Source organism: Rhipicephalus sanguineus, unplaced genomic scaffold (assembly GCF_013339695.2).
Source record: "Rhipicephalus sanguineus isolate Rsan-2018 unplaced genomic scaffold, BIME_Rsan_1.4 Seq1423, whole genome shotgun sequence".
NCBI classification, from domain to species: domain Eukaryota; kingdom Metazoa; phylum Arthropoda; class Arachnida; order Ixodida; family Ixodidae; genus Rhipicephalus; species Rhipicephalus sanguineus.
The window spans coordinates 1-24,409 of record NW_023614608.1 but is presented as its reverse complement, the minus strand read 5'-3'; the positions used below and the strand labels follow the sequence as shown (position 1 = coordinate 24,409).

Here is a 24,409-nt window from a genome sequence, read left to right as displayed (position 1 = left end):
CCTGCTCATTCTTTCTCTAAAAAACAGCGGCGGCATATCTTTTACCTAGCCGTCAAAGCAGCACCATATTCTACTTGCCACTGTCCTTTGAGGTATGCAATGAATGTAAAGAATACCTACAACACGTTTTTTCTAGAGCTGTGGGAATAGCAAATTTTGGGTGCGAAGCGAATTCGAATAATAAAGATTGAGGTGCGAATTGAATCGAATAATTTCGAATATTTTCGAATATTTCTCAAACATTTTTCGAATAATTCGAAGTGAAATTACAGAAAAAGTTGCAGAGAATCCCTAAGTATGTTCTTGTGAGATAGCAACATGAAAGTGTTTCTTTTCGCTAGGTTGATGAAGCGCTGGTGGGGTCATATTTCATAGTTGTCTTCTTATCAAGAATGAGGCAATGTAGAGGCCGAATTGTATTTATGTACATGATTTGGTGCAACCAAAGTGTTGCCGACAACACTTTACACGTGATAGGCAAGATGATGCCATTTCCTCAGCCTCTCCTCTTTCAACTTCTGTGGAAGCCCAACTGATGTGGCAGACAAGGGTGTGCTCCCTTCAAGTCCGGAGTTCCAAATCTGCCTCGTAGACGTTGATATATAAGAACATCTGATATTTTGGATGCTAAAAAGCTTTGGCGTCCGATTTTTCGGACTCCTGCCCAAATTCTTCACGTCCAAAACAGCATTAATTGGAGCCCCCAACTCTGCCACATCTTTCATCTCCATATTGGAACCAGCGTTTTCTTGAGTTAACACATTTGCGACCGTAGCGGAGCTTGAAAGGCAGCTTTGCCGCAATACGGAGGTGTGATGAGGAGAAGCATATTGAAAATCTAGGGACCACTTCCAAACGGACGTTGACTGTCTCTTGGCTAAGTTCGACCGTAACGGACCTTGAAAGGCAGCTTTGCCGCAATACGGGGGTGGTGAGGAGGTGAAGCATATTGAAAATCTAGGGACCACTTCCAATCAGACGTTGACTGTCTCTTGCCTAAGTTCGACCGTAACGGAGCTTGAAAGGCAGCTTTGCCGCAATACGGGGGTGTGATGAGGTGAAGCATATTGAAAATCTAGGGACCAATTTAAATCGGACTTTGTCTCTTGGCTAAGTTCGACCGTAACGGAGCTTGAAAGGCAGCTTTGCCGCAATACGAGAGTGTAATGAGGTGAAGCATATTGAAAATCTGAAGGGGTCACTTTCAACTGGACGTTGACTGCATTTGTCTTTGGGAAGTTCGAATAGTTCGAATAGTAAAATTTCAGTGCGAATCGAATCGAATAGCAAACACTATTCGAAAAATATTCGAAATTTCGAATATTCGCACACCCCTAGTTTTTTCCCATTGCTTTGCGCAAACATGCTTGGACCTGACAAAACAGACTGTAAACATTCAGCCACAGTGGCCACTGCAATGTGAGGATAACCTACATCTAAAAGATGCGTACGTAACCTGTGTGTCAAAGCTCATTTTGTGCTGACACGACTTTAATGCTGACTGGAAGGGGCTAGTAGGTTCATGTTGGCATCGCCAAGCCAGCTGACATGGCTTGGTGAGGGAGGACTTCTTGGCTAGACTGTTTGTTACAACCTGAGAATGCTTGAAAGAAAAGTTTAGCAGCGGTTTTCAATATCTAGGAGAATACTGTCAGCATACATGGTACTTCTGAATCGTTAAGAAAATGTCCAGAAATTGTATTCCATCATTCTGAGTCAATTCTTTAGTAAAGTTCAGCCCTCCTCCATTTAATTCAAACTTCTTGCTCACTGAGGTAACCACGGATTCAAAGCCCTCACCACTACAAAAAATCAAGTAATCGTCCACATAATGGAAAACCTTAACCATAATGAAAGACAAGCGGACTGACACTCGTTTCGTAAAGCACATAACAAATTCACTGATTGGCATACAGGTGTGGTGTACTATAAGGTTCCTTTTACCTGCGGCCGCTTCTACACAGGACATATGGGACGCTTTGTTAAGCAGACATTATTGGAACATAAGAGATCGCTAACCGGAGGCTCACCATCTAGTCTATCTGTTCTCTGTTGAGGGTGTAAATGCATGCCAAAATTCTATGACTGCACACTCTTGTACGCGCACAGGAATGAAGAAACACGTCTAATGGTTGAGGTGTGGCATACCGATAATAGTGGCAACGCATGCTTGAGCCAACCGTCGAATAATGTGCATAAAGAAGAAGTCAAATGCCTTAACAGTTACCTTTCACGTAAACCCCCAAGTGTGCCAGATCGATAGATTTGCCTATGGCCTGGGCATGCGCAGACAAGTTTTCGTGCCTTCTTTCTTTTCTGCTGTTGTGTGCCTTTCCAGTAGTTGGTCGGCGTTTGTGGTGTCTTTCTTGTGTCTGTGTTTGCACGTCTAGCCTTGAAGAATGCATACCTAACAAGCTCTCTATTACTCCGGTGTACTCCTTGGGTTCACCTCTGGCGAAGCAGACCTCAGAGGCCAGGTAGAAAGAAGCACGTGGTCGAAATCTGCTCCGCCAGGTACTGCAACGGTCTCAGCTGCTCACAAGAAAAGCGTCTGCGCTTTCAGTGAGCTAATTAAATTAATTTTCGTTAGTTATCCTGAGAGTTAATTGGTGCTTATCCCAAGTTTAACTTGTTCTCCGATATTACATGCATGCAATATAGCTCTTCACTTGAACAAGAACGATTGATTTTGTACCAGTTATACTTTTCAAATCACAGTTCTCAATATTCTGAAAAATGGAAGTAAGTGCTCGGAAGAGAAACTAAAGTTTCACTCGCTGCTCATGCCACTCGTAAACCCTCGCACGCTACCTAAAGCCATCAAGTCAGCCAGGACGAGGCGCTCGCTACGAAAGAAAGGTAATGGATCGAGGTCTGGCTTCTTTGTTAGACACAAACAAAGCAAGTCATCGGGGGCAATATTTGTATCTTTTAACTGTAGTGTAGTAATTGGACAGCAATTAAAGTGGGCGAGAAAACAAGTGGCCATTGTTAGGGGGCAACCTCCAGGTAATATGTCTGACACTCTACAAATTGAGCTACAGGGGCACTTTATTGGGAGTGTTAGCCAGCAGCATTCGTAGACCTTGTGGCAAGTGCGGAACATTCTTTTTTGCCAGCCAGTGTCACGTAGCACGTGATCACGTATAGGTTCGATCCTTACTGATGGCAAATCGTTTTTTTTTGGTCCACTGTAATTCCTTTCCATTTATGCCACAATTACCACACTACCGTAGAAATCTCCAATGAATGTCCCCTGTGTCTTCCTTGGCCTCATTGTATGTTTGTTGGCTTTCTTAAAGGACCCCTGACACCAAAATTGAAACCTCGAGATCTTTGTGTTGTTTGACTTTCCTGTATACGGGGGCACATCTGACCGGTTATTAGTGACTAACGTTGCCTTTAAGATATCTTAATTTGGTTTTAAAGTAAGCGTGAGTGCTCACTTGAGTTGGCTGCACCTTGCGACATCTTGGTATGACGTAGATAGAGGCCCCGTGTGACGTTCCACGAGTAAAGCAAGTATTGTGGACGTCACAGAAGGTTTGGTGTACAATACGACGACTGGCACCCGGCAAGGCCTATTGTTCCTCACCCCTCTGGCTCTGTTGTCAGGCTGCTCTTGAGGTAGTTTTCGTGAGGGGACAGGCGCTTAACAGGTTTAACCCATACCGAGGCACCCACATACTTTCAATCTCTACCGTGCGCGGGGCCCCGATTTGAAAACCGCGCTGTCAACGTCACCACAGCTTGAGTGCACGTGGTCTTTGATGCTCCCCCGCATGGGGCGCCAGTTTCTTGTGGCTTTTAGGCGGGCGTTTTGAAGTGATGCTAAAATGGTCACAATTAACTACGCTAGAATTAGTTGTACGATATGCTAGAGCATTTACGATTTAATTTAGAGATTACCAGACACAAAGCTACAAATTACAGCAAAAAAGTCACCAACAAAAATTTCGCTGTCAGGGGTCCTTTAAGAAATAACAAAAAAAGATGAAACGTAATTGGCACACTTTTGTTTATCGGAATTTTGATGAGTCATGGCCCTTACAGAAGTCTGGGCCAGTTGGTCGAAATTTTTTGGCTACGGGTATGAAATGTGCCATTATTCACTGGATTCCTCCATGGTTGCACACCACCGGCAAAATGTCCATCAGTTCATGCTATTGCCGACTTGTCTTCACTGTCGCAGCCACTGCTGTTTGTGCTTTCTTGACCAGCACACTCGTGCATTAGTAAGCCACCCTCTGTGCCACCCATAACGCTGGAGTTCCCTGTTGCCTCAAAGCTCTTAACAGTTATACTTGAAGTTGATCTTTTGGAATATACCTTGCTACTTGAAAGATGTTGCTTGGAATTTATGTTTCTTTTATTTAACTAGGGACGGGTGAACGATAAATGTCAGTTTCGAAGCGAATTTGAACCGTATAGTGATTTGGTTGCACAATTTCGAATCGAATAGTTCAAGTAGTGTATGTCGCATATCATAAAGAAAAACGAGCATTTTTTGTCATGACCCAACTAACTTGCCCAATATTTTTAAAGGGCCCCTAAACCACTAGAGTTCAGAGATGAGAGAGTCGTTTCTTTCTCGCCTTCACTACCCTTCCTACAGGCACCATCTCCTCCTCGCCACTTATTTCATTATAAAGCACGTGTACAATGTCGGCACTAAGTGTCGAGCCTATCAGGATTTCGTGCTTGTTGGCTGCATGCTGTTATCTCCGTTTGCGCAGTCGGAAATGGACAAGATGAAGTGAGATCAGTCGGTCGTGCACGATAGTCATGCAAGACAAGGAAGAACGGGTGGGCGACTGCATGGCAAAGCAGGGTGGGTGACAATTCACAAATGATATTCCTCATATATTCTAAAAATTACGCTCAATTTTTACAATATGCATCAATTCCAACTCGCCCACCTCTCTACCTTACTGCAATTTGTTCCTCGTATATGGACCAAGCAACAGTTTGTGCCTTAATCACGTGAATCGCCCTTCCGGCGTCATGAGAATAACGTGCTTGTTTTTTGTATTTTCAGAGGCTGTTTAGGGGCCTTTAAGAATTGAAACTTGGCATGTGCGAATGTCACTTTTTTGGTTTGAAATGTAGTGGAAGCAAATTCAAATAGGGGCAAGATTTCAAGAGTAATGGGGTGCCAGTTATAAACAGTAGAACACATTATGTTTTACAATCTTCTATACTTACTGCATACACTTCTAAACTCACAGAAATAGTTTATCAAGGTGATGATAATTAGGTACATAAAAGCTTCACGGCATGGCAGCCACACGGTGCAGTGAAACCACCTCTCCTGGAGGGTTACATGCGCTCAAATATACACCTATTCGTTCATTTCAATACTTTGAAATATTGAATAATTTAAGTTCGTGCCGAAGTGAATTCGAATACTGTAATATTCATTCACAGGATGGGCATTAGTTTTGTACTTGGGCACTGATTGTCTATGGATGCTAGTCCTGTCTTTAGTGCCCCCTCTATTTTTGCATAGTCTGTTTTTTAGTGCTACTGATATGTCACATAAACAAACCAACTAGCCCAGCTTTCTGCCTTAACTTCTCTTTCTAGATATTTCTTTTCAATTGGTTTCTTGCACAATTTTAGATGACCAAGTTGAAGGCGTGACTTGTTCATCAGTCTGTATGATAGAGAGAGACTTTTTATTGGAAAAACAGATTTTTGTCGGCGTCTACATAATCTCTGGCTTGCTACTCCGTATAGGAATGGGGAATGGGATTTAAAGATTCCAGAAGAGAGGGAAGAAAAGAATAACAAAAGAAAGAATAAAACAAATTTGAAATGTGCAAGCGAATGTGACACAAGCATTGACAACTAGGATGTCAGGCAAGTTAAGGCTTTTCTACATGAAATAGTCAATCAATAAAGCTTTCCGACTAGACCAATTTCTGACAGTAATTGAATACTAGTGACTAAAATCCGTTGCTGTTTTGAAGGGCTGGGCATCAAACCTAATATTCTGTGCAACATTAATGGATCGTAATAACAAATCACGTTCATTTGTTGCTTAAACAATTGTCTGTCATCACGGTACAAGGGTAATATATGCTCCACTGTATGGTATCATGAGCGTAGGCAGGATTTTGTCTTGGGGGGTGCACGCCTGTGTTGCATCGTGGCTGGGAGAGGGGGAGAGTGCTGGTGTGGCTTGAAGAAGGCAAGTGCCCCTTTTGCACCCCCCTGCCGACGCCCATGTTAGTGTAGAACACACTTGAAAGTCTGCCACAACTGAAAGCCACTGAATGCTGGCTAAACGATAATGTTTTTAAGTTTGTGTAGTAAGGAAGGCTTTTGGGAGAGGCCTTTGTCCTGTAGTAGGCGTATTCAGGCTGATGGATAACTATGAGTAAGGAAGTGCATGAATGATATGGACGCATGTGCATTGTCACTTCTGAGTGGTGAGTATTGTGTTGCTCTTTTGCCAACTTTGACAAATCACACCTGGGTGCCCTGTTTTGTCCAGTTATCGTAGTGCCTGGGTGCCCCAGTGCACAATGGTGCAATTTGTGGAAGATGCCGTTTGCCTCAATGCAGGTGGCCTGCTGTGGAGCACGGTGGGCTGCCATCCAACCAGGTGTGGAGAATTCGAGGGCCCGCACGGCCCGCCCGACCGCTACCTGGAGCAGCTGTCGGGGCTGGTGCGACAGGGTGCCGGCAGGGTGGCTGCCCTGGGCGAGATGGGACTCGGTGAGGATGGCTGCTCGGGCTGTCCACTGAGTGACAGAAACATAAGACAGCAGTAGCCGAGTGTTGCTTACGCACAGACGTAGTCTCTCGAGCACTGCATAGAGCCCATGTGTTACATAGCCGGTGGCTAGAAAAGTGATCATCTATTCACTCGTGCTTATCTCTTAGCTTAAGGGGAGACGCGGGGATCAAATAGCGAAAATAGCCAAAAAAATCAATTTTTGGAAAACTCTTGTTTTGGCTTCTGTTGTCTCTTATTTACGCAGTATCTAAACGATTACGCTGAAAACGCACTCTAAGTGCCCGAAAAAAATTATTTTGTTAGTGAGGTTGTAAAAAATGAAGCCCGAAATCGCGCTAAAACAGTGTAATTCACGGCGTCGTATCTCGTCTTTCCTGCCACCGAGCACTGCCATCTTGGCGTCATTTGAAAGCTCAAAGATCCGCCTTTTTGTTCCCGTCCTTCTCGCTTATAATCACTGCATAGAAAAAGCGCAAACAACAAAAAAATCGAAGGACGTTCTCACGAACCTTGCAATGTACACCGCGCTTCTTTTGGCAGAGCGCGCGACACCGTTGAGAGGCGCTTTTCTATTGGTTGTTGCCACGGCAACGGCCGCTGTGTTTACGAGCGGAGTGCTCGCTGCTTGATCACTCTGCGGCCATAAGAATCGCCGCTGTTCGAAAGGTCACGCGTGTATGGGAGGCAAAGTGCAAGCCTCTTTAGTTTTGTACGGAGGAAAACGGGGGACGGTATCGCATGGATCGGATAAGCCAGTGATTATATAGGGGCGTACTGACTGGGTTGTCGGCACGTCGTGTCATATCCCTTGCCGGGACGGTATAATAAAGCGACAGCGATGTAAACCATAGCGCTTTATCATCAAAATGCTTGCTACTTATCAGACAACGCGCGAGTGCCACTTTACCGGTTTCCCTTCAGAGACAATCTGCTGACGTTTGCTCTTGCGCCACGCCGCTGAGACTCGAGCTCCATGCGCGCGCGTTCCTGGTCCCGTTTCTATAAAACGGGCGTCTAATGTCCCTGCTAGCGGAAGAACGTTCTCGTTTCACTTAGAAATATCAATAATGTGAGAAAACGCGTCTACGATATAGTTCAGTGCGAAGTCACCGTCAGCTTCAGACTGCCGAGAAGGCAATGGCTCTGTGGCGCGGGTGTGGTTTATCGTACAAGAAAATGAATCTTTAGACGTTAGTAATTGACAGGGGTGATCGCAAGCTAATACACCACTGTCTAGGCCACCTAACGACGCGTTCCGTGGCCGCGAAAGTAGCGATACAGTCCAACTTGCCCAAACGTCTAAATGAAGCCTCATGCACTTGCGTTCTAGGAGGTTGCACAAAAGAGTGCGGTAAATGATAGAGGCTAATAAGCTACCTAAATCGTGCCAAATTAGGGAGTAGAGGCCATAAGATTGCCTTCTGGCAAGGACACCAATTACTATTACTATCCTGGCACACTTTAGCATAGGGTAAACTCCAACCAAAACTTTGTCCATTTTCTCAAGAGAGTGTCTTGTGCCTGCCACTTCTCTTGTGGAAAGCACAGCAGAACTATGGCTAGACCGATTTTTATGCTGTTTGTTTTATTGTAATCCATAGACTGTGCTATACTTAAACACACTCTCAGAATTTTGGTTTAGGCTTTCATTCTTTTCTTATTTCATAATTACTGCATGGCACGATTAGCTGAGACAAAGGCATTTGCATGTAACATTCAGCAGAAAATTATTAGGGCCGTAAAAAAAAACGTTTAAATGTGTCTTTAAGTACAAACACTATGTGAGCAAGGATACAAAGTAGTTCCAGCCTTCTAGCATGTTTCATAACTGTGCCAGGCTTTCCACAAGCAAGGAACTTGTGAATTTTGATAAAATGAAAACTAGTGCAGATATCTTTATGAAAATTCAGAATTGCCTTTTAAAGATGATTTGTAGTGTATATGCCAAATTTCATCAACCTAGACTAAGAAACTAAAAAGCTACAAACGATCTCCGTGTCCCCGCTTAATCTAGGAGGATAAGAAAAAGGTGGGGAAACTGCCATCGACAGAAGGGGAGACTTTTTGCAACACCACATTTTTCACAAGCACGTCTTGTCGAGACGCGGTCAGCTTGGCTGCGAAGCAACGGCAAAACCAAGTGGACACACCGTCATGCTCCATTCAGTTGGCTTTATAACAGAGCGAGAGACGAGTTCTATGTCTTGTTGCCGCCACGATCGTTTAGCGCATGCGTGCTGCCATTCCCGCTACACGTCTGCATGGAAATTACTAGCATATGCAAATCAGACTAGAGTGCAGCGTAAATGCTTTCCTAAAACACTATTGAAGAGTAGATGACGCCAATGCTTCACTTTCAACTAAAATATCACTTTCAAAAACAAGCGTTCTTAAACACGACATTACAAGCACATGCGAGGGGGTATCCAAAAGTTTTAATTATCACCATGGAATAAAAAACATACAATATATTCACTTGCAGTGGTCAAAGTTAGTTCTTCTCCATGTAGTCTCTATGCAGAGTCACGCATTTCTGCCAGCGTTTCTTCACCTGTTTCAAGCCCTCTTTGTAAGTGTTCTCTGATTTGCTTGAAGACCACTGTTCCACTTTGAAAATAACATCCACTCTGTCATCAGATTGCTGAGCTGAAATAAAGTCTTACTACTGCTACTACGACAATGAAGTGGTTTCTTCATCTTGGGAAAGAAGTCAGAATCGGAAAGATCACGAATCCGTACCATCTAGCTCAACTTCCTGTTGTTCTGTAATTTATACATACCATGACAGTTGTATTTCTCCGACTTGATGCTGAACTTGAACAATTTGCATAGCTACGACCTTTAGGTGAAGCTATGTTCAGCTAGCACACGTCCTGACTGAGCATGTGTTCACAGGCTTTCATGTCCGCGCCTATGGTGGCATTTACATTCGTGCAGGTTGTGTCATAAAAAAGGTCATGGTTTCCCAACTGTGTTGTGCGCAGACTATGAGCGGCTGCAGTTCTGTGAGCGGGAGACGCAGCTGCGCTACCTGGAGCTGCAGCTTCAGTTGGTGCGTCCCTGTGGGAACCTGCCTCTGTTCCTGCACTGCCGCAAGGCCGCACCCGACCTGCTTGACGTGCTCACTCGCAACCGGGGACTCTTCACCGGTGCTGTGGTCAGTGGGAACCTCTGTTATCTCACACGAGTGGGATAACTGCGCTGCTGAACCGGCATGTAACAAACCCAGAGAAGGTGTCTCGTACTTCACATCGCTTTTATCGAATGCACAAAACTGACCAACCAATGGTATTGTTATGCACAATCATACCTGCAGTCCCTCTGACAAAAAAAAAATAGTTTCGTTATATCTGAAAATTCTTTATAAACGTATATATGCAACATTGTTGTAATGGCAAGATTTTCGCGCTTACTTTGTTGTAACCAATACTAATATGTTATATCCGTGTTCATCATTCGTGTTCCGTGTTCCGTGTTCCGTTATATCCGTGTTCAGGTTCAGCAATAGTTTGATATATAGTTTAGACTGCTTATAATGTAAGGTGCCAGAGTCGGCAATATCTGCACTTTAAGTGGTAGCACACTATAACCAAAGCAACCTTTTTCAAACATTGCATGAATGCAAAACATTTTGAGCAGGCAGTCATATGTGTCTGGGAATCAATACATGTGATCAGGGCGGTTGCTTCCCTTCAAGTTTTCAAATGGTAAAATGTTATAAAATGATGTGGGAAAACAAAAGCAAGAAAAGGAAACGCTATCACAGAAAGTCTCCAACTGACTGTTCGGACCTCCTCGGTTATGCAGACGTGTCCGCATGGAGCTGCATTACGCAATAACAGTGTCGAATGGAATCCAAAATTATGAATGATCTGCAGCACGTTCAAGTCACTGGGTGCGCATGCCACGTCACAAGTGGCAACCGCACATTGCCATTCAGGTGTTGCACATGCCATCCACATGCTTGCTTTCACAGAGGTCACAGAGGTCTGGCCATGTTGGTCTAGCATGACACAGGGCAAATGCGCAGAAGACGCAGAAGAGGCTTGACACACATGAGTGCTGACTTACGACAATATTTGATTTGGAAACAAGCAACCACATATGTGGCGAAAAACGATCACGTTTGTGCCGCCTGCACAAAATTCGCATCATGACGCAAGAAAGATACCGTATTTACTCTAATATAGGCTGCCCTCGATTGTAGGCCGACCCCCGAAATTCACAAGGCCAGAAAAAAAAAAAAAAAACTTAATCATGGCACCCGAATCTAAGCCAACCCCCCCCCCCACTTTCGCAAATCGTTTTTCAAAAAAAACATCGCCTTAGATTCGAGTAAATACGGTAGCTCTTTCTTAGAAAGAGCAATTGATGGTTTTGACGCACAGGCGTCGCCTAATCTATCAGTCAATTCCACTTCAGTAATTTTGCGGGTTAACTGATTTCCACTCTGCTCACAATTGAACATGCATTGTAAATTGGGTCACATGCGGTCATTGCGGTACAAGATCTACAGTGTGCATCTAAATACCCCCCTCTCATTTCAGACCCGTTGTAATGATGATCCCGGAGCCTATCATTAAGGCATCGTCCACTTTGACCTATGTAATTGTTACCACAAGTCAAAGGCATATTGTAAACTGTACCTCTTGCCCATTCAACGAAAATGGTTTGATGCTTCTCATTGCATTCATTCTTCTTGGGGGCACATGCGCTTGTCAATCTGCACAAAGATCGCAGTCTGTTGGGTGCAGAAAAAACAACTTTAACCCTAGCTTGTTCACCGATGCATTTGAGATGATGCGAAAAACCGTGAATGTACGGAATAACTGGTACTCTATTATTCGTGAGTGGCGAAGTAGTTGTTTGTGGTAACATGTGATTAAGGAGGCCTTCAGCAACACTTTCGTGACCGCGGAGAAATAGCTTTTTTTGGGTAGTCCAGGAAATATCTTTTTTCGGCCACAGAAACTGATTGATGCTATTAATGCAGTGATTCCACTCCTGCGCCAACTGCGCCAAAGTGCGCCAAATTGTATTTACTGCGCCATCCTGATAATATCGACGAAATTTGCGCCAAATTGCGCCAAAGTCTCGGGTTTGGGGGCGTCTATCACCGGCAATCGCACCGCCGGCGCGTCAGAACATGTGCAGCTCGATCTTGGGGCTGCCAATAAAGTCGCAATCATGGACCAAGAATTACTCCGCTGAATAAATAGCGCTCGCGCGTCCGTTCCGAGTAAGCCACGATGCCATGCACGGTGCCGACGCAGCTTCTGTTCTGCAAGTCGGCTCGACAGCAAAACGCGCTCCCCGCAGAGGCTTGTGACGTCTATAGGCCTATCGGTAGCGAGAAAGTGCGACGGCGATTCATCGGCGGACGTCGTCTGTTCCAGAAACGCTGCTGATAGCTCGTTTCAAGCGCCGCATGGCACGTAAGGAAAGCAATGTTCAGTAATAACTACCTGAGTGCCGCTAAAATGTCTGTCACTTCAGTTTCCGGACATCGCGGAATGAAATCTGGGATCGCTCGCAGTAGATATATGGGTCAATATCGAATTTTCCTTGCTTCGCGTTTATGGAAGAGCACGCGAAGGGTGGAAACGCGTTGACACTTTTCCTCAGATATACTTTATCCATGGATCTTCATCCAGAACAGCTTTTTCGTAATTCCTTCCGCCAGCACGTCCGAGTTTGTAATCACTCTGCGGTAAATACCCCCTAAAAGGCCCTGCCCTTTCGAGCTCACGTGGTAGGGTTCCAATTCGAATTTTTTGCTTGCTTTTTTTAAAAATGTCATCTCATTAGTAAAATCATATCTCCTGGTCGGAGCAGCCGCTAATGCGCAGCTGTCAGTAGCGGGCCCGTCGCTGACGGCCCACAGTGAAGAGGCTACGCCATGTTACACGTCCGTCCCTCGCTTTCGGGGGTCAAATAGCCAACGGTTAAAAAAAACTAAGTTTGGCTTAAGAGCAAAGAAATGAATGCGATACCAAAAAATTGTATTGTGAAACGAAGTAAGACTAGCAGCTAACTCTTTTGGATCCGATCTCGCGTAACTCAACAAAACGCTGGTTTAAGGGAATTGGCCCCTCCAGGAACCGAAACGTTTTCTTGCTCTGAGTTTTCTAAACGCGAAGTAAGCGTTGAGAGCACATTAAGTTTACGAGCCGTCTCCTGATGCCTCGAGATAGCGCGCGCGCAAGCGACTGCGCCCTTCGAACGGTGCGCCCCCCCCCCCCCCCTACCGCTCCCCTGGCGTTTGATGAGCAATCTCTGTTTGATGAGCAATCGACGGCAGGCCCGCACGGGGGAAGATGTTATCTCATGCGCTGTCCATGCAGCGGAGACAGACGGTCGGTTAGTTTAATCTCCGCTTCAGCCGCGTTCGTCGCCAGCGCTCGCGAGCTTTTACCCGCAGCTAGAATGCGCGTGGTGATGTTATTAATTTGGACTTTATACGGAAAATTACGGCAACGGCGACGGCAAAAATCCGCCGAGAGTGTCCATATAATTGCTATCGCATGGGTCAATGTACGGGGCAGATTTTGCGCCCCCCCCCCTCTTAGGTGATTAGGTGGGGGGGGGTGCGCCCCCCCCCTGCCCCCCTGTGCGCACGCCTATGCTCCTGAGATGATTTTTTCCATGAGATTTGCAATGAATCAAAATATTTCTAGCCTTCATAAGAGCCCCATAATAATACTCAGGTGCTTGAATGTTAATGCAATATGCTTCTGTATTGCACTCCAGGATATAAAATTCGCTGCTCCAAAGTGCTCCCAGATGCGAAATTATCTGCTCCAAAGTGCTCCAAGATGAAAATTTTGCTGCTCCAAAGTGCTCCAAAACGGAAATTTTGCTGCTCCACAAATTGCTCCAAATCAGAAGTCCTCAGTAGCATCACTGTTAATGGTATAAAATAATAGAAGAAGAATTGGTCTTTCCAACAGTTTTCATTTTAAACAACAGATTAATTTAGAATATTATCAAAAAATTATCAAAACAAAGAAAAATGCAACAAAAAAATTCATAAGAACGTCAGTGCTGCTCTGCACAGGGTTAACGTAAAAAAAGATTGAAATATACATTTCGAACACAAAGCCCTTATAGAATAATACTGCAAATATAAGCTCTGTAAGTACAAAAGTTATTTACATACATACAGAAATATAAGCACTAGTGCTTATCATGCCACCGCACAAAGTAGTTTCTCGACACAGTGAAACAAAGGTTGGCTCACTGTGCATTGGCTTTTCGAAAATATGCATCCACGCATACTTATTTGGTGTGGTTGCATGTCTCTCTGACGACTTCTTCGCTGAAGAACAGCACAAAGAAGCCTCCGCGTGGCACTCTGGAGCGCTAGGTCAAGGTCCACTCCGCGCCATCTTCGCGGAGATCACTCCGCTTTTCTGCAGCCGGCGCCAAATTCTCCCGCCCGAACGAAGTTGAAACCTTGCAGACAAGAGCTGTGACCTTTAGTATGCAACGGATACGTTTACATCAACGCGCAGCAGCGATAAACCGGCCCAAGGAGAGAGCGAAACTTACTGGCGGATACCTGCTGATGTTCCAAGGCGGTTTGACGCACTATTGCCGTCCGTACTGAAGTCTGACGAATCGAAGTTGTCTTCCGTGTCTGTGCTGCTACTGTCACCCAGAGATTGATGCTCAGACTCATTGGAATCCATCAGAATTTGCCGTTTTCGTGGAGCACCTGCGAGCGACATCAACACCACAACCGAAACCACGAGCACTCATCTCCCCGACTACAAAGGAGCTTTAAAAGTCTGCTCGGGGTGGAAAAAAAAACTCAAAAGCGAAACTGATAAAACACTGCCTCTTTCGCCCTTTAAATGGCGTTAGCTGTCCAGAAGCGCGCAGAAAGCGCCAAAATTTGAACTTGAAGTCATCGTTAGCGTACTAACAATGGGAATAGGTGCAGTCACGAAAGTTCTAACGAGTACATGCGTGGGATGACCCGCCTCCCTGAGGCACGGTACCTGCTCGTTGAAAATATCGCTCATGAGTTTGGGGCAAGACCTATGAAAAGAATTGGAACAGGCATAACTTCGCGATCCCCCGTTTTACCAGCTTCGAGTGTGCTGAGCCATATGGGAGCTTGAATCACGCAGCTTGAATGTCCAGTATACACGTTGGTCCCGGAATGAAAGTTTAATGTCAAGCCTCGTCCTCGTCTTCTGCGCATTTACCCTGCGTCTTGCTTTCGTTGTCAATTTGATTCCCTTTTTCCAAATGCATTCACGATGAAGAGTTTTGTTGGGTCGGTCCAACTATGATTGCCCACCACACCGTGGCCGTAGTACGCCAAATGGAGAACGCCCAGTGGAGTGCGAATGTGCAGAGAAATACCACGATGGCACTGTACTGTGCACACAAGGGTGAAATCTCCGCGGAGCCACTCTGCGATAACAGTGTCGGCAGTCCGCTGCTATTTGAGGCTCAGGCAGGAGCGCTTCGCACACTGCGCTACCGGCGACACTTTGATGCCAATCCAGACGTGCAAGTGGCACTTTGCAATGTCTGTGGGAGCGAGGAGGAGACGACAGAACACATCGTTCTCAAGTGCACACAACTGACACCACGCTTCTACTGGCACTGGGGTTTGAGTCGGCTGAGGACTGACGCAACAATGCAGTATTGGTTGCGAAGGCCTGTCTACAAATGTGGTGTACATTAGTGAGACGACCACAGTCTCCACCCCGTTCTGTCTTTTTCCTATTCTTTCCTTTTTTTCTTTCTTTTTTTTCTTCTCTGGCTACAAAAAGAAGTTTCACCGTAGAAAAAAGAAAGAACGAATTCCGCCAAACATCCGTGAATCTTTCTGCATTGCATGAATCCCATGCAGCATGCACCTCACACATCACAAGCAAAAAAGACAGGCCCGAGTGAATGTTCTACGGCGAAATCACGGCCATGATCCAGACGCCAAATATACAGATGCAGCCAAATATCGCGATAGAAATGCCTACGCTTTGAGCATCGTAGATTCTCGGGGCGTAGAGCTCACATCTGCCACAGTTCACGCCCGAAACCCAGAAACTGCTTAAGAGGCGGCAATCGCACTAGCAACCACCACGTGCTTGGATGCAGCTGTCGTCTTCACAGATTCAAGCAGCCATGCACCAAAGGTCGTGTGTCTGCACAAGCACTCAAGATATTGAAGCGCTGAAGCACTCCGATGCCGTACACCTGTGTGACGTGGGTTCTTGGGCACAAGGGGCTGGAGGATAACGAGGTGGCACACGCCTCAGCCCGCAATCACGCCCTCCGGGCTATCCCCTCCCACTCTGCAGACGCCGGGACTGCGTCCGCGGAGGCTGAGTCCATACGCATCACATACTCTGCAATAATGCAACATCAAAGGCTAGAACGCAGAGAGTACCCGCCACCACATTCAAAGCTCAACAAAGAGGACAGCACCATGTTGAGAAGACTTCAGAGCAACACTTACACCCACGGTATACTAATGCACAGACTGTACCCAACGTTACACGACTATCTCTGCCCAATTTGCGGCATACCTGACACCTTGGCCCACGTGATCCTCGCGTGCCTGTGCAATATACAGACGGACACAACGCCTTCGCTGAATGCCCGTAACTCCGGTCAAGAAAACGAGGACCTTTTCGAAACGTGGGAGGCCAAGCTCGCCTCAGAGGACCTGGACCAACAACGACGTCTCGTCGTCAGGGCCAAGGAGGCAACGAAGGCCAGAGAGTTCCTGGAATGAGGAGACCTCCCACCTAGGGTAGACGCGGGACTAGCACCGTGATACCGTTTCATGCAATAAATGTCACCTGATCTAACGGGTGCGGCCCCAACTCATCATCATTGTCGTTCCCCTGCCGTGGCCTTTGGCAGTGCTGCTCAGTATGTCTCCATCCACTCCGCGTCATCTGCTCAGCGTCCTTATAGCATCTGCGCACATTCGTTGGGCAAGTAAAAGTGAGCAGATGGGAGCTCTGGAAAATAGTCAACATGGTGGCACCTATGGACGTGGTTTCCTTCCACCTCAAATTTATCACGACATCGTCGTGCGCTGTGTGACCCATAAGTTTGAAACCTACGCTTTTGTTTTTTTTATATTTGCGTCCTGAAGCTTCGAAAGCAATGTATTTGTTAGTATTTGCAGTGTTTCCAAGATTCATTCTCAAATTCTCGGAGACAAGGCTTAGCAGGCATGGCTAAATAAACACAGCTGATCTCAGTAATAAAGACAGAACATACCTGATGCTTTGTCTTCAGCGGGAGATGACGCAGAGCGATTGCCGATTTCGCCATTTATTATTGCTGTCAGGACTGTGGGTGAGTAGCAAGCGTGAGTTCGGATCGAAGTTGCGTCTGCATGGGTGCTGCCATGTTGCCTTGTAACCCCAGCTACTGACATTTGTTAATACAACAATTAAAGGCATACGCCATAATGTGAAGTAGAATAAACACAACACATACCGCTGTGGCGTAGTACATACCAAAGAAACGCAAATGTCTCAACGGTATTAACTTTTAGGCGATTGCATGTAGAACTGTGTTTTGCTGCTGAAGCATGTGACTTGCTTACACGCTGCTCAGGTTGTGAGATACGGCCATGGCCGCTTTGCTGGCCTAGTGCATTGGGGCTGGGGGAAGGCCAGTTAGCATCACGTGATCAAACATGGCCGTGCTCGTTCGCCGCTGTGGAAAATGGTCTATAGAGCAATGTGCGACGATGCACTCTTTTGACTTTGTCACTTTTACACCTATACGCATCATGCGAGGCCTTCGGAAAGTAGTTGATGTGCAAGCTGCACATGCATGTCAAATAATGTTGTTGCACCTTTGCTCTTACTGCTGCACATATTTCATACTCCTAGTCAGCATTTGACAGGGTGTTAAGGGCAGGTGCTCACTTCGACTCCTTGTAGTGGCTAGATCTTCTTAACTCTTCACGTGGCAGTCATGCTGAGGCCACATAGATCAAGGTGGGGTGCTCTTACAGTTTAAACACTCCTCACAGAATCTCTTCTGGGTGATGCGTTAAGTGCTGAGTTTTATTGTAGCTTGCAGCTATCTCTAGGATTCGGGAGGCATCAGCATGGCATCTTTCATTTTCTTCCTGGCATTTGCCAGCATTGAGAATTGCCTCATCGAAGGCGCATCTCACAGCCACTGAAACTTGTGTTTGGCACCAAATTTTGCAAAGCTTAAATTTTCTTGATGTGCACTACTATCCTCCATGGCAGCTTTACATGTTTTCCTAGAGAGGACTTTAGTTCCACTATCTATCGTGACATTCAACAGAGCCTACATAGAGAATGTCCTCCGTTTACATTTGTTTGGTACAGTGGCTACAGCCCATTCATATTGTTCATCAGGTGCATTTGCATTTTTCAAGCAGGGGTGTGTAGCCCAGTAGTGAAGGCACTCGCCTTTGAAGGCCTGGATTTGAGGCTAAGCACCACCAAGAAAATTTATTTTGTTTTATATTTTATTTCTGTATGGTGATGATCGTGTCCGTGACAGAGGAATGGACAGTTTTCTCGCTGAGTCGGCATCAGGGGCGTAGCCAGGGGGGGTTGAAACCCCCCCAGAAGTTTTTCGATTTGGCATGTGGATATATGCACGCACGCATACAAACGCACGCACTAACATACAAAAAGGATGGTTTATCCCCCCCCCCCCCCCCCCCAAAAAAAATTTCTGGCTACGCGTCTGGTCGGCGTATTACGCACTTAGAAATCAGGCCCACTGGTTCTCCTTATTGTTCTCACTAATAATATCCGTGTACTGCAACGCTCAGTACATGGGCCTTTGCTTTTTCTTATCTACATTAACAGTCTACCAAGCAATTTAACATCTAATATCCAATTTCATGCTAATCACTGTGGTGTTTATCGTGGAATAACAAACCCAGTGATTACTTCTTCCTTCAATCTGACCTTAACACTATTCTTCGTGTGTAAACCATGGCTAATGAAACTAAATGTAAACAAATATAAAATGATCGCATTTTCTCATCGCAGTTTTATTTCCCCATTTTTATATAATTTTACAACTCTGAGCTTTCTTCCGTCACATGCTATTAAATATTTAGGTGTTCGCATTACTAACAATCTCTCATGGCAGACTCACATTGAGCATGTGAATAATTCTGCAAGTCAAACACTTGGTTTTTTACTTCTAAATTTTTCCTCATGCCCTCTGACCTCAAGGTTGTTCTATGTAAGACCCTCGTAAGGTGGAAAATTTGAGTACGACTTCATCAAGTTTGGGAGGCCCATCTAGAAGCTCATCTAGCTATCCATATCGTGAAGTCAATGGCGAAACCGGTAAGCCGCAGTTGCGTTCGCTTGTGCACAAACTACTACCCCAGCAGTGCAAGCATATCCGCCCATCCGAAACTAACCTTGATCTTCCTGAATTCGTCAAGAAGGAAGCTCACCTGTTTGTCTCCTCTTCCGAAAATTTATTTTAAGAACCTGGAACCAGAAAGTTGACCTTCTCACACCACCACTTACACATCAACGTGGGATGACCTGCCAACTTCAAGGTCCAAGTGCCTAGTTGCCGGATCAACCTTTCTGCAATTCGTTCCCTGCCAAAAATGGCATCTGAATGTACCACTCTCCCATCTCTGTCACCGCAACCCAGTACCATTCATTTTTATCAAGCTCCTTGCATAGCATTGGTATAATGGTACAGCACTCACGGATTGAAACGAGACATCAATTTTTTGAGTATGACAACGGTATGTGCAATCCGCTCGAAATAACTACGTCGTGTCACGACTAATCTGGTCTTAAAGATAGCCTTGGCTCTGATCCACGCGTTCGAGTCGAAGTTAAGCCTATATGACCCGAACTGAAGATGGTAGAAATGAAAGTATGTGCGTTGCTTAGCCCGAAATTGTCCTATTTCATTCCGTGAGTACTACTGAGTAGTGAGTACATGTATTAACCATTTCTCTCTGTAACACCCTTCGGCATTGAGAGTAGTTTAAATAAATAAATAAATAACCGATGGCATTACTGAGACTTTTGTAAGCAGCGTTCCTAAACGAACCTTCTGCTGCAGGTGCACTCCTTTGATGGCAGCAAGGAAGAAGCAGCTGCGTTCCTGGACTTGGGCCTCTTCATTGGCATCAATGGCTGGTGAGCAGTCTTATTACCCACACGGTGGCAGCAAAACTCACCGGATACATCACGATGCATGGAAGATCTGGCCAGCTTTGTAGGGAAAAATGATTGAGACAAGCTCGCTGTAGTGATAAGCACATCTCGCATGAAGGCACAGGTCTTGCTCCCTGGCCACATTGGGAAGGAGATGATGAGAGCCACAGCTTTCATAGTGGTTTCACTCAAAGTAAGAGCAGGATTTGCGGACTCCGCCAGTAAATAAACGTGGGTCCATGTGGTAAGTACTATGCCGAGAAAAGTAGTTTACTTGAATACACTTGGCAGCCGGCAGTATTCCTTGGTTGACCACTGTGTTGAAGGGCTGCTAAAACACCCAGAGGTTGAGAGTTAGTTGTGCGCAAGTCTACACCGAACAAGTAGCGAAGAAAATTTCTCAGAACTGTGCCATAATAGCGGAGTTACGTGCGTTTGATGATCCAAAAGTGGCCCACGCTCGCTTCACTCTTTCCTTCGCTACGCTCGGCTTGTGTCTCCTCCTGGCCAAGTGCTCCTTCTCACCGTGCGAGGAAGGAGAGCGGCAAAAGCATGTGTGCCTGTGAGCAAACAAACAGGTTCTGTTTGTGGATGACATGACCGGACGCAAATGGTGATGTCACGGCCAACGCTGAGAACACCGAAAGGTCTGGAGAGGACAAGGGATTGTTTTTTGGAATTTGTGGCACGCCCGCATCTCATAGTGCTGCTGTGTTTGGCATCGTTGATCCTGATGGCATTCTGAAATTGATGTGTGTATTTGCTTAAAATGTTAAAAAAAGTTATCGGAGGTGTTTGGGGCCCCTTAAGTTTCCTGTTTTAGTATAGTCGTGTATTTGTACATTCACATCACGTGAAAGCCACTAGTGTTATGAATGAATGACAGCTCTTTCTTTGTTGACAGCTCACTCAAGACAGCCGAGAATTTGGCGGTAGCAGCCACTATTCCCAGAGACCGACTTCTCATCGAGACAGGTGAGCACAGTATGTTCTTTATTGGCATAGCTGGTGTGCAGCCAGGATTTTGTTTTGGCAAGACTCCCATGTGTATGTTTGCATGTGCATGTGTGTACATACATACAAACTGTAAATGTTTCATGGGTGTTTGAAGCATCTTCAACTGTCGCTCTGGCCACCCCTATGTGGCATAGTTGCGCAGACTGAAGATGTCAGAATCAGTTTTAGTGTGATGATTGAAAAGATTACTGGATGTTGACACGCAGAAGGAGGTCCCGAAGCGAAAGACTGCAATGGGACCTCCTATTTATTTAAGCTACACATAAAAAAATAGGTCACAGCAGTTTATGTACATGTCGAGTTAAAAGAACAGTCGCTGGTTTTTAGCACTAACACTACAATTAAGGGATAGATACTCACTGATATTCATCAGACTTGTTTGTAACAAATCACTTGTACGAATTACTTCGTCAATTATTTTTTTGTAACAAAATGTCAATGTAATAAGTAGCTCGGACCCAACCTCTGATTCAGTATATTATTTTGTAATCTTGTCAGTGATAGATTACTTTTTTTTAGCTTACTGTTGCAGAATTGTTTTTTTTTTAATGAACCAATTGGTACTTTGCCATATGCTGCCGTCATTGCCTCCACCAACAGTGCATCAGAGATAAGGCATCTGAAATTAACCAAACGGCTCCAGGAGTGACAAATGACAGTCCTCACAACAAGCAACCACCACGGCTCTGCTTCCGCTGCGGTGGTGAATGCAGCCTAGCAGCTGCCCGTAGTGTACAATGAGGCGTCATTACTGCAAACAGGTACACCACATCGATAAAGCATTTTTAAGAAGAAGCGGAGAGGACAAGGCACGTCTCCCATTGTGGTGAAGACGCCTGGTTCATACCGCAGGCTGCATGCTGTTGTTCAGCCTGAAGTTTTCGACGTGTCAAGAACACTCTGACAAACTCACTTGCACGATCTGAATATTGTGGCGACACCTCAAGACAGCCAGGAACCTGTGGTGGCACTGAAATCCAAGGCAAAAGAGCCTGCCATTCGAAGAGGACACAGGAGCTGCCTACTCGCTTATAGCGAAGAGACGGCCTGACGATTCGTCTGTGCTCATGCCAGTGTATCCAATTGTGCACCTGGTCAGGAGAAGGCGTATAGTCGGTAGGCACCGTGATTGTCACTGTGACCTTCAAGGAAATGCAGCACACATCGCCACTGCTTGTTATGAAGGCTCCAGGCTGTATTCCCCTCAGATGAAATTGGTTTCAGGTCCTTGGCCCTTGGCATCTCTGTACGTGGTACTGACCAGATGCGATATGACGAGACTGTATCTGCTATACTTGACAGGCATATTGCACTTTTTGACAACAATATGGATAGCTACAAGGGACCACTCATTAAGCTCGAAATGCATGAATCGGTGACACCGAGGTTCCTACGAGCACAGCCCTTTGCTCTTAGAGAAGCTGTAGGAGAAGAGCTTGAGCATCTAACTCGGCAGAAGGTCATCGAGCCAACACAGTATGAGCTACTCCCGTTGCTATCGTCCGAAAACAAGATACTGGAATCGGACTCTGCGGCTGATTACTGCAGCACAGTCAATGCAGTCGTAGCGGAGCGTCTTATCTGTTGCCTACAGTGGCCAAGATCCTCACCAACCTCCAAAATGGCAAGGTGTTCACAAAATAGACCTTTCTCAGGCCTGTCAGCAACTTAGGTAACGGGCAATACAGCTGAAATAGTGACAGTCAATACCATAAAGGGCTTTTGTTGAGTCAAACGGCTGCTATATATGAAATTTCGGCATCCCCCGTTATCTTTCAAAGGTGCAAGGACCTAAGCTGACATGAGAGGTGTATGCGCATACCTGGATGACATTCTAATCACTAGTGCTACTAAGAGAGGAGCACAACAAACGCCTCGACATGATGCTCTCAAAGCTAGAAGCGATGGGTTGTGAGCCTGGAGGGACAAATGCGAGTTCGGAGCGTCCCAAGTCGTTGCTTTGGTCACGGTATTGACGCTGATGGCGTTAAACCAATGGTCAAGAAGCTGAAAAACATAACAAGAGCTCCCTGAGCCTTTGTCAAAGGCAACGCTTCAGTCCTTCCTCGAAATGATTTCATCCTACGACAGGTTTCTGGAAAACCGAGCTACAGTGGCTAAAGACCTTTATTTATTGCTAGCAAAGGACACTCCTTGGAAATGGGAACCGCATCACTCGGTGGCGCTCAGAAGCTCAAAACTCTTTCTTCTTCGCAAGACCGTTCGCGCGCACTACGATGCTTCGAAGCCGCTACCGCAATCACGCGACAGCCTCCTTGCGGTGTTCTTGGTCAGATGGACGATCAAGGGAGAGAAGCTCCTATCGATGTCGCTTCCTAAACAGCACAAACAAAAAAAAGAAAAAAGAGAAAGAAAGAGGAAAAAAAAAACACTATTCTCACTTGCATAGAGAAGTGGGACTGACAGTTAGGCGATTGGTAAGGATGCTTTTTTAAACAGACGACAACAAGTTAATCTGTGCAGGGCATCATGGCATTGTTGCAGTGAATCTGTTGCTTGAACCTATGCATGGTAGCCAGACATCAGAAATAGAGAGATATCAGCATCATTCATGGCATGCCAGGAATCGAGAGAAGATCGAAAAAGCCATTGCGCCCTGGAATCGCCCTGGGAAACATTGCTTTGGACTTTGCGGACCGGTAGAGGGCTGCTGTTTTTGGTAATTGTTGAGGCCTTCACCAAATGGCTCAACGTAAGTGTTTGACAAGCGCCACCTCTGCTGCCATTGTAAAAAACTTCGGACACTTCTCGCCACCTTTAGAGGATACCAAGAAGGTGGTTACTGACAATGGTACTGCGTTTGTCTTCACTGAAGCACAATAGTTCTATCGATGGAATGGAGTTCAGTTTGAAACAAGTGCACCATACCACCCCTGCGACAAATGGGCAAACAGAGCACGTGGTTATGAGTTGAACAAGCTCTTTTACGCCAACAGGAGTCTTTCAGCTGGACAGACTTTATTTGAGCAGCACACTACTGTGTTGTCAACAACAGGCAAAACACCATCACAGATCAATGTTGGGAAAGAAACTCTGCTAGAACCTGCAAAGTCTGCTTCCAGCCGCTCTGAAACTCCCACAGAGCAACAAAAATGCATCCGGTCATCTGGAAAAACATTTCCAACCAGGCCAAACAGTGTTCACTCGCAATTTGAGAGCAGGTCCCCAGTGGATTCCCGGCATCATCCGAAAAGTAAAGGGTCTCTGCTCGTGGATAGTTGAGACAAGGCTGGGGGGAGTAAGGTGTTACAGCAAAGCTCCAGCAGCAAGCTTCAGTGCAGCACTAAGCCCCACAGCACTGCTCGATGGACACAGTGGACGTTTTCCGAGCAAAGCGCTACTGCCGAGACATGGCCCTCAACAGCGTGTCCTCGCCGCATTCCACGCAGTTGTCCTCAAGGAACCGTCAAACCCCACTGCTGGGATGCCTCATCTGAGGGGGGAAAGTGCAGCCTTC

The 24,409-nt window shown here is 45.8% G+C and overlaps 1 protein-coding gene across 1 annotated transcript; it reads left to right on the top strand.

Moving 5' to 3' along the window:
• Positions 1 to 5,855: 5,855 nt before the first annotated feature.
• LOC119376553 (deoxyribonuclease TATDN1-like) lies at positions 5,856 to 20,961 on the top strand (the record flags this gene model as incomplete). Its single annotated transcript, XM_037646342.2, has 5 exons — positions 5,856 to 5,862; positions 6,571 to 6,723; positions 9,730 to 9,902; positions 19,820 to 19,896; positions 20,819 to 20,961. Coding segments are annotated over exons 1-5 (553 nt in total), but the record flags the coding sequence as incomplete, so codon positions are not given.
• Between the last annotated feature and the right edge of the window lie 3,448 nt (positions 20,962 to 24,409).